General features: G+C 43.4%; 1 protein-coding gene across 5 annotated transcripts in view; it reads left to right on the plus strand.

Moving 5' to 3' along the window:
* Window positions 1-19,738, plus strand: part of LOC106587104 (activating molecule in BECN1-regulated autophagy protein 1A) — a 105,936-nt gene that overhangs the window by 78,527 nt on the left and 7,671 nt on the right. For 4 of the 5 annotated variants that reach the window (XM_014175101.2, XM_014175104.2, XM_014175106.2 and 1 more), the window contains 3 exons: window positions 4,041-4,180; window positions 14,941-15,051; window positions 15,386-15,582. In XM_014175101.2, coding sequence (XP_014030576.2) covers window positions 4,041-4,180; window positions 14,941-15,051; window positions 15,386-15,582 — 448 coding nt within the window. The remainder of the gene's footprint in view (window positions 1-4,040; window positions 4,181-14,940; window positions 15,052-15,385; window positions 15,583-19,738) is intronic. The other variant, XM_014175105.2, reaches the window with a different exon arrangement.

Raw genomic sequence — 19,738 nt, forward strand, 5'->3', positions numbered from 1 at the left:
ATGTAATGTCCTTAAAACAAGTCAAAATGAGGCTCAGTAGTGTGTGTGGCCTCCACGTGCCTGTATGACCTCCCTACAACGCCTGGGCATGCTCCCAATGAGGTGGCGGATGGTCTCCTGAGGGATCTCCTCCCATACCTGGACTAAAGCATCTGCCAACTCCTGGACAGTCTGTGGTGCAACGTGGCGTTGGTGGATGGAGCGAGACATGATGTCCCAGATGTGCTCAATTGGATTCAGGTCTGGGGAACGGGCGGGCCAGTCCATAGCATCAATGCCTTCCTCTTGCAGGAACTGCTGACACACTCCAGCCACATGAGGTCTAGCATTGTCTTGCATTAGGAGGAACCCAGGGCCAACCGCACCAGCATATGGTCTCACAAGGGGTCTGAGGATCTCATCTCGGTACCTAATGGCAGCCAGGCTACCTCTGGCGAGCACATGGAGGGCTTTGTGGCCCCCAAAAGAAATGCCACCCCACACCATGACTGACCCACCGCCAAACCGGTCATGCTGGAGGATGTTGCAGGCAGCAGAACGTTCTCCACGGCATCTTCAGACTCTTGTCACGTCTGTCACGTGCTCAGTGTGAACCTGCTTTCATCTGTGAAGAGCACAGGGCGCCAGTGGCGAATTTGCCAAACTTGGTGTTCTCTGGCAAATGCCAAACGTCCTGCCCGGTGTTGGGCTGTAAGCACAACCCCCACCTGTGGACGTCGGGCCCTCATACCACCCTCATGGAGTCTGTTTCTGACCGTTTGAGCAGACACATGCACATTTGTGGCCTGCTGGAGGTCATTTTGCAGGGCTCTGGCAGTGCTTCTCCTGCTCCTCCTTGCATAAAGGCGGAGGTAGCGGTCCTGCAACTGGGTTGTTGCCCTCCTACGGCCTCCTCCACGTCTCCTGATGTACTGGCCTGTCTCCTGGTAGCGCCTCCATGCTCTGGACACTACGCTGACAGACACAGCAAACCTTCTTGCCACAGCTCGCATTGATGTGCCATCCTGGATGAGCTGCACTACCTGAGCCACTTGTGTGGGTTGTAGACTCCGTCTCATGCTACCACTAGAGTGAAAGCACCGCCAGCATTCAAAAGTGACCAAAACATCAGCCAGGAAGCATAGGAACTGAGAAGTGGTCTGTGGTCCCCACCTGCAGAACCACTCCTTTATTGGCGGGTGTCTTGCTAATTGCCTATAATTTCCACCTGTTTTCTATTCCATTTGCACAACAGCATGTGAAATGTATTGTCTATCAGTGTTGCTTCCTAAGTGGACAGTTTGATTTCACAGAAGTGTGATTGACTTGGAGTTACATTGTGTTGTTTAAGTGTTCCCTTTATTTTTTGGAGCAGTGTACTTTGTCTGTAACATGTATAACTTTTGTGAAACGGCACAGTTATAAATATATGGCAAATATACTGTTGAAGTTGGAAGTTTACATATTCATTAGCCAAATACATTTAAACTCAGTTTTTCACAATTCCGGATATTTAATCCTTGTGAAAGTTCCCTGTCTTAGGTCAGTTAGGATCACCACTTTATTTTAAGAATGTGAAATGTCTGAATAATAAATGTCTGAATAATAGTAGAGAGAATGATTTATTTCAGCTTTTATTTCTTTCATTACATTCCCAGTGGGTCAGAAGTTTACATACACTCAATTAGTATTTGGTAGCATTGCTTTTAAATTATTTAACTTAGGTCAAACGTTTCGGATAGCCTTCCACAAGCTTCCCACAATAAGTTTGGTGAATTTTGGCCCATTCCTCCTGACAGAGCTGGTGTAACTGAGTCAGGTTTGTAGGCCTCCTTGCTCACACACACTTTTTCAGTTCTGCCCACAAATGTTCTATAGGATTGAGGTCAGGGCTTTGTGATGGCCACTCCAATACCTTGACTTTGTTGTCCTTAAGCCATTTTCCCACAACTTTGGAAGTATGCTTGGGGTCATTGCACATTTGGTAGACCCATTTGTGACCAAGCTTTAACTTCCTGACTGATGTCTTGAGATGTTGCTTCAATATATCCACATAATTTTCCCCACTCATGATGCCATCTATTTTGTGAAGTGCACCGGTCCCTCCTGCAGCAAATCACCCCCACAACATGATGCTGCCAACCCCTGTGCTTCACGGTTGGGATGGTGTTCTTCGGCTTGCAAGCCTCCCCCTTTTTCCTCCAAACATAAAGATGGTCATTATGGCCAAACAGTTATATATTTTTGTTTCATCAGACCAGAGGACATTTCTCCAAAAAGTACAATCTTTGTCCCCATGTGCAGTTGCAAACCTTAGTCTGGCTTTTTTATGGCGTTTTTGGAGCAGTGGCTTCTTCCTTGCTGAGCGGCCTTTCATGTTATGTCGATATAGGACTCGTTTTACTGTGGATATAGATACTTTTGTACCTGTTTCCTCCAGCATCTTCACAAGGTCTTTTGCTGTTGTTCTGGGATTGATTTGCACTTTTCGCACAAAAGTATGTTCATCTCTAGGAAACAGAATGCTTTTGGAAATTGATCAAATTTAAAACGGAATTTACTGTGTTCAATAGCGGATAAAATCAACATGGACCGAGCTCCAGGTTGTGCGCAACAAACAGAGTACACTTGGCTTGACACTCACAATGAACAGCCCTACTTCTTAATTTCTCAAAAGAAAAACATCAACCAATTTCTAAAGACTGTTGACATCTAGTGGAAGCCATAGGAACTGCAACCAGGTGCTTCATAAATATAGTTTCCCATAGAAATCTAATTGAAAACACAGTGACCTCAAATGTTTTTTTCCTGGATGGTTTGTCCTCGGGGTTTCGCCTGCCAAATAAGTTCTGTTTTACTCAGACATTATTTTAAGTTTTAGAAACTTTAGAGTGTTTTCTATCCAAATCTACCGTTATATGCATATCCTAGCTTCTGGGCCTGAGTAAAAGGCAGTTTACTTTGGGCACACTTTTCATCCGGACGTGAAAATTGTGTGTGTGTGTGTGTGTGTGTGTGTGTGTGTGTGTGTGTGTGTGTGTGTGTGTATATGTGTGTATGTATGTATGTGTATATATGTGTGTATGTATGTATGTGTATATATATATGGAAATGATGCAGAAAATGACATTAGAAGCTACAATTTATCTGCAATATTAAAGCTTATCTACCACCTAAAAATAATAATAAAACTTGCTGTTTTTTTGTTCCTATCAAATTGGAAATTATGACTCTTACATATAGCAAACAGGGAATGTGTTAGATGTGTTCTCAATTTGTAAGTTCAACATTTTGCATTCTCTGCGAGCACATCTGACACACCGCCCGAGTTATGGCAGCATAGACTGTCCAACAAGGCTCTCTGAGCTGACAGCTCTTATGCAGATCCCCATTTATGCTGTCTTGCTCCTACGTTTGGAGATGAATCAAACGGCTTTTCTCCTTTGTTATTTCTCCGTATTTTGTCTCGGAGTGGTGTAAAATGTATGCAGATGTAGACAGACGTGTATATGTGGTCATTCATCTTCGCTTCACAAGGTAAGAGGCAGACAACGCAGAGGCAGGAAGTAGTACCTGTGTCAGTCACCTGATAGGGTTGTCATAGCAGCAGTTTTGGCTAGTCATATTGAGAAGTGGTGTGACAAGCCAAGGTGACTGCTCTTAAATGGGCACTCCAACAACGTCTCTCCGGAACTTGATTCATTGAGGGAACAGCCAACCGTTAAGACAGGGAGCAGCTCGACTCAACAACTCTAATCAGCATTTCAACAGACAGACTAAAGTTCTAACATTGTTCTGCTATTCCCGCACTAGTAATGGATTATGTCTCAGGTTCTGAATTCTCGGGTTAATTGATAACCAATATATTAACATGAAATGAATGAATAAGTGATAACATGCTAATCTAATGTGAACGATAAAGCTCATTAGAAGACTGCGCTAATGCAATAAAATGATTTTTAGTATTTTTTGTTGTTGGGTTGTAATCATATTGGGACAATAGTGGTACTCTTTGCTCTGTCTGTAATTGATTTATTTCCGTATGTCCCCATTCCCTCCAGAGAATGTTTGATGTGGTGTACCCCATGGCTTCTGATCAGCGGAGACACGTCAGCATCAACTCGGCCCGCTGGCTCCCAGAACCTGGCCTGGGGCTTGCATACGGTACCAACAAGGGAGACCTAGTCATCTGCAGACCTGTGTAAGTCTACACTACGCACTCTATATACCTCTGTTTCTCTCTTTCTTGCCTTCCCTCTCGCACAGTGCAATCTGCCCCTGGCTTAGAGACCTAAGTTTGTCCTCACTACCTCTTCTCTCACTACCACAGTATGTTTAAATCAGGAGTGGCCTGTGGCTAGATTTCTCCCTAAGCACCTTTCTCTATATGTCAGGTATTTGTTTTACATTTGTATGGAAACAGTGAAAAACTAATAGCCAATTAGTGTATTTTCTATCCCCGCTTTAGATATCTGTTTCTGTTGAGGACAAGAATCCCCTCATTTGTGTGGTTACGTAATGGCCCTTAAGAGAGTCCCAGTGCTCATGGCTTTAAAGCCTTTGGCATTCGGGAAGGCAGGCAGCAGCTCCCACCCACCCACGGCAGGCAGGCAGGGCAGGGAGAGTTGGATCGATGGAGCGCCTACTGTCTTATTCAGCCAGCTGTCATCAGCTAAGTCAAGAGTGTTCTCACTCAAGTTCCAAAAGTTTTCCAGTTATGTTTTTCTCTGTTATGTCTGACTTTCTGAAGTAAATTGTCTCGTGTTACAGTGGAAGGATGATTTGTTCTTCCTTGCCCCTGGGCCTGAATTGTTATTCAAAGAACAAAAACTATAGCCAAGTTATCCAACACCAGTAAAATGTGCATTATGACCAAACAGGATTTTCTACACATAAAAATGACAAACCTTACTAACTGCTTTAGTTAAGTCCAGACAAATAATGTTACATGATTTTGAAGAGGAAAATGTGGGAGTTTTTAAACGTACCTAAAGTCATTGCAATTCATCAACAGCCAAATGGTCTCTAATATACGTCAGTCATTTTAATGATCCAACCATAATCGTACCTTTACCCAGAGAATCACTGTACATGTATCGTGAAGCCCTAATTGTGGTCTTAAAAATACATGAATAGCGTTCCTACATACAGCACCACAGGTGCATAATAACCAAACAAACACACACAGTGCTCCCCATGGACATATTGTACAGTACACCACTGCAGCATAGACTCCACATCCCTATTGGGGAAAGCCTATTATATCCCTGTGTGTTTACTAATGGTAGAAACAGTTGTGCTGTAATCAGTGGCTCATCTCCTACTACACTGTTGAGCAGGGATCATTAAAGAGGGAAATAAAGACCAGAACCCCAGGATGTGTTTTGTGTTCTCTAGTCTATTTTTAATTGCCTGCGTTGTGTAAATTACATGCTCAAACATGGGTCTATAGAAGGACCTTGTATATGGCCGGACCTCGTATAGCAGCACTACCAACAGCAACGACGCACACGTCGTCTTCTCTACTGAGAAAGCTGCATTTTAAGCTGCATTTGAATATCTGGCATCTCTCATATGTGTTGGCAGCGTGAGAAAAATGTTTTCTGATTTGCCCACAGGCAGGCTTCTTAGGTGAAGAGGCAGTTTCCTCGCTCTGTACATATTGACGAGAACCCTGAAATCTTCAATCAATTTTGTTTTTTCTTTTCCTACAATATTACATTTTCTGCTTGGATGAAAAACTATTTAAGGCTGCTTGTTTAACTCGAAGTGAACTTTTTATCCACATTTCAGTTTTACTGGTGATTTCTCTCCTAGCCAAAACAGCTGATCGATGGTGGCTAACAGTTTGACATTTGAATAAGGGGCAACCAATGATCATCAGCCATTTCGGGTGATCAACTGTTTAGGGGATTAGTAATTGTCTACCCTTTCTTTGATGACGACCATTTCATATTTGTTTCAACTATAGTCTACAGGTTTGTACTGATAGCCACCTTTTTACCTTGACCAAATACCATTTGAGTGGGAAAGTGGTTGCTTGCCCCACAAGTGGAGTACGGTCTAGCGGAGTTCTGTTGGTCATTGTGTGGTCAACAGAAGGCACTGGGACCAGTTGGTTAGCCTAATCATCCGGGAAAGCCTAATCGAACAGCGGCGTTCTAACAGCAGCCTGTCAAACTCGGCTGTTACCCAGACGTCTCACCGTCTCTGGCTGTCTATCTCTGTTTAGTGGTCATCCCACACCAAAATATCTCACATTCCATTGTCCTAGTTTTGGGGGATTTGGGTACAACTTGTTGTGGTAGTTTTCTATCGTGGGATTGATTTTTCAGCCCCATAATTCAATTTTGCAAGCCTGGCTGTTGCAGCCTTTCTGTTTTTTGTTATATAGAATAACAGCATGAAAAATAATGCAATGTAACTTTTTTTTATCAAGCATGCTGTGCTATAAGCAGCTTTGCTTCGGAGCAGGGACGTGTTGTTGCTGATGAAACTGAAATGAGATCAGGACAGAGAGAGATAGTGGCCTTGTTTGGGAAATAGTCTCATAAAATAATAACTTTCCCCCTCTTGGTCCTAATACTGTCGATATTATTTCTTTATATATCTCCTGAAAGTTTGACCCAACTCCCACCATGTATTCTGTTCTTGGCAGCTTTTCTTGGATTGTATACTTGGAACTTCCTTTCAGATTCACAGCTAGTGTGCTCGGGGTCTAAAATGTAAGCTTTTCACGGGCCAAATACTCTAATGGTACAGGTAGGAATTATAAATCAAATCAAAATAAATCAAATTGTATTTGTCACATGCGCCGAATACAACAGGTGTAGACCTTACAGTGAAATGCTGACTTACCAGCCCTTTACCAACAATGTAGTTTTAAGAAAAACACCAACAACAAAAACAAGTAAGGGATAAGAAAAACAAATAATTAAAGAGCAGCAGTAAATAACAATAGCGGGGCTATATACAGGGGGTGCCGGTTCAGAGTCAATGGGTCAATGTGCGGGGGGGGGGCACCGGTGTTGAGGTAATTGAGGTAATTATGTACATGCAGGTAGGGTTATTAAAGTGGCTATGCATAGATAATAACAGCAGCGTAGAGTAGCAGCAGAGTAGCAGCAGCGTGGGGGGGGGTGAAAATATTCTGGGTAGCCATTTGATTAGCTGTTCAAGAGTCTTATAGCTTGGGGGTAGAAGCTGTTTAGAAGCCTCTTGGACCTAGGCTTGGCGCGCTGGTACTGCTTGCCATGCAGTAGTAGAGAGAACAGTCTATGACTAGGGTGGCTTGAGTCTTTGACAATTTTTAGGACCTTCCTCTGACACCGCCTGGTATAGAGGTCCTGGATGGCAGGAAGCTTGGCCCTGGTGATGTACTGGGCCATACGCAATACTCTGTAGTGCCTTGCGGTCAGAGTCCGAGCAGTTGCTATACTAGGCAGTGACGCAACCAGTCAGGATGCTCAATGGTGCAGCCGAAGAACCTTTTGAGGACCCATGCCAAATCTTTTCAGTCTCCTGAGGGGGAATACTACCTGAGGGGGAATGCTACCTGTCCCAGACCTGCTGGAACCCTGACCTATTCACCGGACGTGCTACCTGTCCCAGACCTGCTGTTTTCAACTCTCTAGAGACCGCAGGAGCGGTAGAGATACTCTCAAAGATCGGCTATGAAAAAGCCAACTGACACTTACTCTTGTGTTACTGACTTGTTGCACCCTCGACAACTACTATGATTATTATTATTTGACAATGCTGGTCATTTATGAACATTTGAACATCTAGGCCATGTGCTGTTATAATCTCCACCCGGCACAGCCAGAAGAGGACTGGCCACCCCTCATAGCCTGGTTCCTCTCTAGGTTTCTTCCTAGGTTTTGGCCTTTCTAGGGAGTTTTTCCTAGCCACCGTGCTTCTACACCTGCATTGCTTGCTGTTTGGGGTTTTAGGCTGGGTTTCTGTACAGCACTTTGAGATATCAGCTGATGTAAAAAGGGCTATATAAATTGATTTGATTTGTGCCTGGCCGTGCAGTCATGAGTGAACAGGGAGTACAGGACGGGACTGAGCACGCAGCCCTGAGGGGCCCCGTGTTGAGGATCAGAGTGGCGGATGTGTTGTTACCTAGCCTCACCACCTGGGGGCGGCCCGTCAGGAAGTCTGTTGCAGACGGAGGTCTTGAGTCCCAGGGTCCTTAGCTTAGTGATGAGCTTTGAGGGTGTTGAACTCTGAGCTGTAGTCAATGAATAGCATTCTCACATAGGTGTTCCTTTTGTCCAGGTGGGAAAGAGCAGCGTGGAGTGCAATAGAGATGGCATCATCTCTAGATCTGTTGGTGCGGTATGCAAATTGGAATGGGTCTAAGGTTTCCAGGAATGTTGGTGGTGATGTGGGCCATGACCGGCCTTTCAAAGCATTTCATGGCTGCAGACGTGAGTGCTTCGGGTCGGTAGTCATTTAGGCAGGTTACCTTGGTGTTCTTGGGCACAGGGACTATGGTGGTCTACTTGAAACATGTTGGTATTACAGACTCAGACAGGGAGAGGTTGAAAATGTCAGTGAAGACACTTGCCAGTTGGTCAGTGCATGCTCGGAGTACACGTCCTGGTAATCCGTCTGCCCCAGCGGCTTTGTGAATGTTGACCTGTTTAACCTCTCTAGGGTCGGCGGGACGAAATCGTCCCACCTACTCAACAGCCAGTTGAATCCCGTGGCGCGTTATTCAAATACCTAATTTCTCAAACATATGACTATTTTACACCATTTTAAAGACAAGACTCTCGTTAATCTAACCACACTGTCCGATTTCAAAAAGGCTTTACAACGAAAGCAAAACATTAGATTATGTCAGCAGAGTACCCAGCCAGAAATAATCAGACACCCATTTTTCAAGCTAGCATATAATGTCACATAAACCCAAACCACAGCTAAATGCAGCACTAACCTTTGATGATCTTCATCAGATGACAACCCTAGGACATTATGTTATACAATACATGCATGTTTTGTTCAATCAAGTTAATATTTATATCAAAAAACAGCTTTTTACATTAGCATGTGACGTTCAGAACTAGCATACCCCCCGCAAACTTCCGGTGAATTTACTAAATTACTCACGATAAATGTTCACAAAAAGCATAACAATTATTTTAAGAATTATAGATACAGAACTCCTCTATGCACTCGCTATGTCCGATTTTAAAATAGCTTTTCGGTGAAAGCACATTTTGCAATATTCTCAGTAGATAGCCTGGCATCACAGGGCTAGCTATTTAGACACCCACCAAGTTTAGCACTCACCAAAGTCAGATTTACTATAAGAAAAATGTTATTACCTTTGCTGTCTTCGTCAGAATGCACTCCCAGGACTTCTACTTCAATAACAAATGTTGGTTTGGTTCAAAATAATCCATAGTTATATCCAAATATCCTCTGTTTTGTTCGTGCGTTCAAGACACTATCCGAATGGTAAAGAAGGGTGACGCACACCAGGCATTTCGTGACAAAAAATGTCTAAATATTACATTACCGTACTTCGAAGCATGTCAACCGCTGTTTAAAATCAATTTTTATGCCATTTTTCTCGTAAAAAAGCGATAATATTCCGACCGGGAAAGCGTGTTTAGGTTCAAAGACGAAAGAAAATAAAACATGGGGTCGACTCGTGCACGCGCCTCAGCCCATTGTCCTCTGATAGAGCACTTGCCAAAAGCGCTAATGTTTTTCAGCCAGTGGCTGGAATTACATCATTCAGCTTTTTCCCGCCTTCTGAGAGCCTATGGGAGCCGTAGGAAGTGTCACGTTACAGCAAAGATCCTCAGTCTTCAATAAACAGAGTCAAGAAGCTCAAGGAATGGTCAGAGAGGGCACTTCCTGTACAGAATCTTCTCAGGTTTTTGCCTGCCATATGAGTTCTGTTATACTCACAGACACCATTCAAACAGTTTTAGAAACTTTAGGGTGTTTTCTATCCAAAGCCAATAATTATATGCATATTCTAGTTTCTGGGCAGTAGTAATAACCAGATTAAATCGGGTACGTTTTTTATCCGGCCGTGTAAATACTACCCCCAACAGGTTAAAGGTCTTGCTCACATCGACTGCGGAGAGCATGATCACACAATCATCCGGACCAGCTGATGCTCTCATGCATGTTTCAATATTACATGCCTCGAAGCGAGCAATTCCTTGCTAGTTAGTACAGGGTCTATGTCAGGTTAACTGCAGACTTTGATTGGTTATCTGACTGGAACCAGGGTTGTACAGGTACCTGAGGAAATCTATCCTCAAATTGATTATCCCACTCCTGCTTCTCACTTTACACAGTGGCTTTCTTACATTTGAAGCAGAACATGTAGGGACTTGTAAACCAGATGCACTCTCATGATATCCAGCACTTTCGCTCTCTATAGTACTGTATGTGTATCATCACACACACACATTGATATCCCATAAAAGCCTCTAACGGTAATGAGGTGGAGGGGTTTTGTGCCCGCCGGAGTTTGGAACAGCTGGAGGAGAACAGGCCAGTCACCCAGAGACTGCTGGGTAAAGGAGCCCTGAGGAAGAGCACTCATTATCCCTTTTATGGAGGCATTTTAAGACCTTTGGCAAAACAGTTTAGGCTTCAGCTCTGGCTCATTCGAGTCCCAAACATCTCTGTCCAAACTGTCTCTATTCCAGTTCTTAGTGTTGTTCTAAGTGTGTTAAGGAGTTTCTAGCAAAACTGCACTCACTACAGCTGGACGTGGTACTGTACTTGCTAATGAACTTCATCTGCTACATATTATCCAATACTGTGATGAATAAGCAAACAGTGCCCATATCCAATTTCTGGCTCAGACACAGGTTTGAGTCAAAATAACAGATGCATAACTTATGCATGTGTCTGTTTAATCATCCTGGTGATATTTAGGTTGGAGAGGCTGGAGCAGAGGGCAGCCGCAGTGCCCGATGTGCAGTTTAGGGGGGTTTAAGTTCCTTGCTCAAGGGAACATCAGCGGTAGGTGGCACCTGAAGTATTGGTTGCAAGGCTTACTCCCTACCGTCAGCCACGCTGAAGAAGCATCAGTGTCGGATTCATGCAAATGAGAGAAGACGTGGATTGTCTTCCTCCTTTGGGGATTTGAGCAGGTCTCTTCTTCTGCCTGGTGTGCTTACTGTAAAGAGCCAAGGTAAAGCAGACAATCTGACAGGATTTGAAAGCAGTAGCATGTCAGGGGCCGCCGTTCCAGCGATTATAAGTGTCATGCATTCAATTTGTCTCTCAGATTATATTATTTTTGCCTGAGGGAGTGAGTGAAAAAAAATATCCCCTCTTTCTCCCTCTCTCTCATCCATTTTTCCTTTCAGCACACCAGTCCATCAACTGCACTGGCTTACACACCAGAATATGGTCTTTGGAAATATACACATACTGTTTATCTACCCACCGGCGTGAGAACAGTCCTTATAAGATATCCACCTTTGTGCTATTGAAATGAATATCGTCCACAGTTGAATGCCTGCCAGCAGTTTCCCTAAATCCATGGTAACTACCCCAAAAAGAGTGCCATCGCTCAGTTTCTTACCAAGTATCGCATACGGTTGTAGTGGAAGGGTCGTTAAGTGTACATGATTTATCAGTGTCTCTCACAGGCTGCTGATTCGCTGACTCTGCTGCCTGTCTGTCCACTGATGCTGGGGGATTAATGGAACGTGGAAACTTATTTTGCTCGTTATCTTCTAAGATGTAGCTGATGGACACATTTGATGGGTGCGGTCTTCACAGAAACCAACTGCTTGACGATCTCTAGCTATTCAATTTAACCTTGCTTTATGGAGCAGCTTGCATTCTCCCAACACTCAGGCCACATTGCTATTCGGGTGTGACTAAGTATTTTTTTAAACCTCCCGTTTAGGGCTGAATGTGTCAATGTGTAGTTCATACATGCATAACCTATGAGAAGATCTACTGTTTTACCTAAATTAGCCACACAATCCCAATTTCTTTGAAAGCGACTGTTTTTCTGTGCCGTGCCCTTTTCCCTACATTTTCCCCTACGTGGGCCAGCCCCTTTGCAATTCGAGTTCTAGCCAATGAGCTTCAGCCCCTCGCCATTTGAGTGTCAGCTAGCAAGATTCACACACAGCAGCGCAAGAGAGCGCAATGTCTGCCATTTTCGCGACCACTTTTGGCTCGTGAGCACTACTTTCACAACTACTGGATAACAATTATAGAAAAGAACCGGAGAATGTCTTTCAATCGAGTTTATAGTAGTAATAAAACATGTAGTGCTCTTCGTTACTGTGTTATCGCATAGCTCTACATAGGCAAAGATACAAAAAAAATACAATAAAAATATACATTTAGAATCAAGGCAGGAAATAGCAGTAGGCTAGGTGCTAAAAGGACTTTCCAGGTTAGGACTATAAGAAAGACAGTGTGTAGAAACATGTTTTTCTAAGGCCCGTATTAAACGTTCCGATCGCAGTGGTCAGATATGGCTGCAGGAGGGCATGCGTTTTAAGGTGGTTGATGGTTGAGAACAGGATTCTGAGGTTAGCCTCGTTGTTGTCAATCATGGTGGAGTAGAAGGCTGTTCGTGCTGCTTTTAGGGCAGCAAAATAGCTTGCTTTGGTGGTCTTTGTAGGCCAGTAGATGGACCTCCCAACGCCGTCCTTCCTCCCAACGCGCCTCAAGCTTACGGTCATGAGTCTTCATTCTGCGCAGTTCGTCAGTGAACCAGGGTGAAGAGTGTTGGAAGGTTACGGGAGCAATGATGTTCAGTGTATTACTCAGAGCGCTGTAGTACAGGTTGACCATGTCGTCGAGGACCGCTCACTTGCGTCAGACTCAAAAGTGGGCTGGATGTGTCAAGTTTCCTTAAGTTGCAGAATAGAATGGCCCCCATTGGGCAGTGGAGCGGAGAGGGAGCATTCAGACCGTGTCACAGGTTTGTGTCATATATACCAAGTTCGAGGACATCCAAGTCAGAGGCAGGGACATCTCCAGTGATAACGTATTGTGTGTTGACGGTTGTGGGTGGGGAATATTTTACATGTTGCACGTGGTTTAGACAGTCCTGCAAGTTGAAGTCAGCAGCCATAGAGCACTTGGGTGAGTCAACATGGATTTTAAAATGACAATGTTGGAGAGGGTTGAGCATACAGAGGTTAATAGTTCACAAAACTCAGGAATTAAAAAACGGTGCTTGTCTGGAGGGGATTGGGGGCTGTAAACAAGGATAACAAGTGAGAGGATTTGGTTGTTTACATTTAAAAGCGAGGCACTCAGACTGAAAATCAGCAACAGTCTGTGGGTTTAAAATAAAGCACTCTGTACAAAACAGTAAGGTCTCCACCACGGCCGTGGCTGTGTGCCTTTTCAATGTATTTATATCCAGGCGGCGCTGAAGCATTTACATTGTAAAAGTCCCCCTCTTTGTGCCATTTTTCAGTAACGCAGATCATATCAAAATCTGAGATAAACTCATACAAAAGAGGCGACTTGTTAAGGATTGAAGATTGTAGAGTGCACGACGTCTGAAGACATTGGTGGAAACACTTTCATTGTATTTTGGTTGGTCCACTGCTCTCTTTCTGGACTGTATTGGCTTGGGAGTGGGTGACGTAATTTGCCTGAGGGTCAGCCTGCAGAAATGGCCAGGCCCTTTATCACCTAACTCCGGTACTCTCATTGTGAGTGCATACAATGGACTTTAGTTTGTTAATTAGTCTCCTACCGCCTCGTCGTCCTCACCATGTTGTCCGTAGGAGCCCGTATTGAAAGAGGCTCTTCTTCTGAGGATTCCTTCTATATAATAAATGAAGGTTGCTGCCATTTCAGAATCTTTTCATCCAGCCTTTGGTCGAGGAGATGAGGATCTAGAAAGATCTAGAACAATAGCCAAATATGTTAACTAATTTAACGTTGATGATAAAAAAAAAATACTGAGTTTCTTATGTTCTATACTTGATAAGCTATCATAAAAAACTAAACGCTTCTCTTTAATTACTTGTTACTTTTATCTCTTATTCTTAACCATATTTTTTTTAAACTGCATTGTAGGTTAGGCGCTCGTAAGTAAGCATGTCACTAAAGTCTACACCTGTTGTATTCGGCGCATGTGACAAATAAAATTTGATTTGATTTTGATTTGTTAAAAACAATGAGCTTAAACACTTAACAAATAATGATGGATCATTTTGCAGGATTAAAATACCAAGGCTACCTCTAGGTGCCATGGCAACCATGGAACTCCAGTGCCATTCTGTCTCTGCTTCATAAGATTTAATCCAATCCTGCTGGACAGGAATGTTTTCGATATGAATTGAAGGTCTTCAGGTTATTTTATGGTTCAACACCAATTGAACAGACACTTATTGATAAGATTCTCAGACTGTTTTCATAATACTGCACTGGTCTCAACTGTTCCACTGCAAGGTAAAATGATTTCAATTGTATTTATACTCTACCCGAAGATAGCCGGAGTGCTTGCCCTGAATTGATTTTTTTTATCAGATTAAATCATAATTGTGGATGCATCCAGGTCTGACAACATCCCTCAGTCAACATTGTATCATTTTTAGCTATGAAGCAGTACTACAGATTTTTCATCTTAATGCTGGGGACCGTTGTGAGGGATCTGCTTGTACAGTACATCCTTTTTTGATTGATTGAAATACTGTAACTTGTTGAAAGCTTTAGCATATCCTGCTGTATAGGTCTGACATGACGAGTGGAACATTCTAACTTAAAAATTTTGTTCTCTGATTTAACACACAAATATGACCAAATGATGAAACATGAGCAACAACATGACGGTAATGACTTATTGTACAATGTCCCTCTCTTTCCTTCTCTTTGTTTCTCTCTCTCTCTCTCTCTCTCTCTCTCTCTCTCTCTCTCTCTCTCTCTCCTCTCTCATCTCTCTCTCTCTCTCTCTCTCTCTCTCTCTACTTCATCTCTCCCCTCTAGAGATGCCCAGTCAGATGGAGACGGCCCCGCTGAGCACAGTGAGCCCATATTTGCTGTCAACAACAATCGAGGCAGTGGTACCGGTGGGAGCCGCGATGGAGAGCGGCCAGGGTGAGAATTGGCTGGGGCAGGCCTTTGAGGATGGTGTGTGTGAGAACACTAGTTAGGTATATGTGGCTTTCAGAGAAGGGGGATGTGCAAGTATTTTATTTTATTTTTTCTTCAATGGAGATATGAGTCTTCTGTCTAGCAGGCGTTCTCTGAACTGTGTTTACGCTTCTGTCAAAGTAAAGGCAGCGCTAGTTCTGTGTGTTGACATTGGACTCTCCCTTTTGCTCACAACAATACATTTATTTAACAAAATGCAATGCCAACGCTAGTCTCATACACACACTTACATCCATATGGCCTTTATCAGCATTTACTATATGGCTGTGTTTTGCAGGAGCAGCAGGGCCCCCTTGAGGTCTGAAAGGGACATGGGACTTATGAACGCCATCGGTCTCCAGCCCCGTCACCCTACCCCCGTTGTGACCTCACAAGGCACACAGACACCCGTCCTACAGCTTCAGAATGCCGAAACACAGACTGACCGAGAGCCACAGGTTCCCAGCACCTCCCGGGCCTCCCAAGCCACAGACAGTACATCTACCTATATCTATACCTCTATCTCTCTCCCCCAATCCCTCCAGTATTTACCCTATCTACTAGATCTACAATGCCTTTGGAAAGTATTCAGACCCTTTGACTTTTTACACATTTTGTTACTTTACAGACTTACTCTAAAATGGATTAAATAAATACAAATCCTCAGCAATCTACACACAATACCCCATAATGACAAAGTTAAAACAGGCTTTTGAAATGTTTTGCTAATTTATACAAATAAAAAAACAGAAACACCTTATTTAGGTAAGTATTGAGACCATTTGCTATGAGATGTGAAATTGAGCTCAGATGCACCCTTTTTCCATTGAACATCCTTGAGATGGTAAATGCAATTGATTGGACATGATTTAGAAAAGCACACACGTGTGTAAGGTCCCACGGTTGACAGGGCATGTCAGAGCAAAAACCAAGCCATGAGGTTGAAGGAATTGGCCGTAGAGCTCCTAGACAGGATTGTGTCAAGCCACAGATCTGGGGAAGGGTACCAAAAAAAATGTATGCAGCATTGAAGGACCCCAAACACACAGTGGCCTCCATCATTCTTAAATGGAAGAAGTTTGGAACCACCAAGACTCTTCCAAGTGCTGGTCACCCGGCCAAACTGAGCAATTGGGGGAGTAGGGCCTTGGTCAGGGAGGTGACCAAGAACTCAATGGTCACTCAAACAGAGCTCTAGAGTTCTTCTGTGGAGATGGGAGAACCTTCCAGAAGGACAACCATCTCTGCAGCACTCCACCAATCAGGCCTTTATGGTAGAGTGGCCAGACGGAAGCCACTCCTCTGTAAAAGGCACATGACAGCCCACTTAGAGTTTTCCAAAAGGCACATGACAGCCTGCTTAGAGTTTTCCAAAAGGCACCTAAAGACTCTCAGACCATGAGAAATAGTATTCTCTGGTGTGATGAAACCACGATTGAACTCTTTGGCCTGAATGCCAAGCATCACGTCTGGAGGAAACCTGGCACCATCCCTACTGTGAAGTATGGTGGTGGCAGCGTCATGCTGTGGGGATGTGTTTCAGCGGCAGGGACTGGGAGACTAGTCAGATTTGAGGCAAAGCTGAACAGAGAAAAGTACAAAGATCCTTGATGGAAACTTGCTCCAGAGTGCACAGGACCTCAGACTCAGGTGAAGGTTTGCCTTCCTACAGGTCTATGACCCTAAGCACACAGCCAAGACAACGCAGGAGTGGCTTCGGGACAAGTCTCTGAATGTCCTTGAGTGGCTCAGCCAGAGCCCGGACTTGATCCCCATCAAACATCTCTGGAAATAGCTGTGCAGCGACGCTCCCCATCCAACCTGACAGAGCTTGAGAGGATCTGCAGAGAAGAATGGGAGAAACTCCCCAAATACATGTGTGCCAAGCTTGTAGCGTCATAACCAAGAAGTCTCGAGACTGTAATCGCTTCCAAAGGTGCTTCAACAAAGTAGTGAGTAATGGGTCTGAATACTTATGTAAATGTGATATTTCAGTTTTTTATTTTAAATGAATTAGCAAAAAAATCTGAACCTGTTTTTGCTTTGTCATTATGGGGTTGTGTGTGTGTGTAGATTTAGGAAAATGTTTAGAATAAGGCTGTAACCTAATAAAATGTGGGAAAAGTCAAGGGGTTTGAATACTTGCCGAAGGCACTGTACTTCGTTTTCATAATACTGAGCTGTTCAACTATGTAATGTCTTAACAGGTAAGTCTGGTTAAATCACCATCAAATGAATCCCAGAACTATTTAATATTCTAAACACAATATGCAGAGAGCCCAAGGCTCCCCTCAGGCATATTGTAAGGACTTTCACAAATGAGTAATTGACAAATCTTCGGGATGATACTTTCATTAATTGAGCGAGTGAACTGTGGAAATCAGGTTCCATTTTACTGCACAACACAACAGTTTTTCTACAATGGCTTTTTTTTTCATTAACGGGGAATTTGTTCCTCGTTGCTGTCGGGAAATACAACCTGGCAAATTAGTAGCGTCATAATTTAATTAACTTTTCATGGAATCCTTTTCATTTGGCATTTAAGACTTAACCTAATTGCAATCAGTCTGAACAACCTCCTTGGCCTCATTCCATACAGAGCAAAACAAAGACCTCAAAGGCATGGCAACAGGAAGCAAATACTTGTTTAGATAGAGGTACATTTCACAATTTTTCAACTTCATATTCATAATCTCCAGCACCACCCCAACATCAAAATACTGTATGTGAAAATGGCGTTTCTATATTTTGGGGTAAAAAAAGATAGAAGATGGTGTGTTTTCAATGACATCATCAACCAATTAGTAGGCAATGCCTTCTCATAATTGGTTAAATTCACATGATGCACATCAATGATGTTGTTGGAAGTACGTATACTTCCTCTCTTTACTACAAAACAGAAATGTGGCATTTTCACACATGTTGCCGTTGGGGTGGTGCTGCAGATAATCAATGTGAAGTAAAAAGTAAAAAAGGTTGCCCTTTAAGACACAAACCTCTTAATTGCCCTTGGCTCCTAAGTCAGGTGACGTGGATCATTACTTGTCTGTTGTCCCAGTGGTAATATAGCAATACCAATTACCCCCATCTCTGCATTAACTGTCTTAGTAACCGATCACAGAAATGGATGTTGTGATATTGGGTCTCATCCAAAACCCGTCTCTCTTGGGGCACTGAAATATAATTTTCATTACTGTATCTTCATGTTTCCCAGTGGCACATCTGGGAACGTGAGTGCTATCAGAGAAAATGAGACCTGCATGGTACACTTTTGTGTCTCTGGGCTTTTTAAGGTACTACCTGAAGGGGTTTAGACTCAATTTCATAAAGTCGATATCCACAAACAGAGCACCAGAGTCCATTTTGGCTCAGCTGGAATGTTGTACACAATACATTGTGTTGCGAGAGCATTAGCACAACTCCATTATACTAATTACAAATGAATGATTGAAACAATAAACACCTGGCGAGAAATTGAAAAAGAGCTCTCATGCCCAGCCTTTGCAATCGTATCTGGCACTTAACATTTATCTCTGTTTCTACTCCCCTATTGTTGTTGTTAATGTACCAATAACTGGTATAATGATTATATAGCATAGCAAGGTTTAGAGATCCACTGTACTGTATGTAGGAGTGTACTAACTGTACCTCACTTGAAACCAGTTGTGTGTGTGTGTGTGTGTGTGTGTGTGTGTGTGTGTGTGTGTGTGTTGTGTTATTCTGCCATGGTCCTCGTCATACAGGTTGAGCTATGAGAGGATTCTCTGACAGGTGTCCAGGATTTAGATGGTAATAAAGGTTGATTGCTTTGACTCCAACCCGCCGCCCTTCAAAAGTTGACTGCTCAGACTCCACTACTCTCCAGTGAAAATGTGCCTATTTCTTGAAGTGGAGTGCTGTCCTTCCTATTAAAAAAACTAGAGTCACTCTTATATATATTGTTTTAAATTTATTTTTTTACCTTTATTTAACTAGGCAAGTCAGTTAAGAACAAATTCTTATTTACAATGACGGCCTACCCCAGCCAAACCCGGACGACGCTGGGCCAATTGTGTGCCGCCCTATGGGACTCCCAATCACGGCCGGATGTGATACAGCCTGGATTCGAACCAGGGACTGTAGTGACGCCTCTTGCACTGAGTTGCAGTGCCTTAGGCCGCTGCGCCACTCGGAAGCCCAAATATATAAGAAACACTTAAGGAGGTGAAACACTAACAGAATCTTACGTGATATCTACTTCCTTACTCAAACCTGAAGTTGGGTTTCATAATATCTAATATTATCTGAAAAAGCAAAAAAAGAAACATCCTCTCGCTGTCAACTGTTTTATTTTCAGCAAATTTAACGTGTAAATATTTGTAGGAACATAAGATTCAACAACTGAGACATAAACTGAAATAAGTTCTACGGACATGTGACAATATGCCCCTGAACAAAGGGGGGGTCACCAGCTGCATTAAGTACAGCAGTGCATCTCCTCATGGACTGCACCAGATTTGCCAGTTCTTGCTGTGAGATGTTACCCCACTCTTCCACCAAGGCACCTGCAAGGTCCTAGACATTTCTGGGGGGAATGGCCCTAGCCCTCACCCTCCGATCCAACAGGTCCCAGACTTGCTCAATGGGATTGAGATCCGGGCTCTTCGCTGGC

This window comes from Salmo salar, chromosome ssa26 (assembly GCF_905237065.1).
Source record: "Salmo salar chromosome ssa26, Ssal_v3.1, whole genome shotgun sequence".
Lineage (NCBI taxonomy): Eukaryota > Metazoa > Chordata > Actinopteri > Salmoniformes > Salmonidae > Salmo > Salmo salar.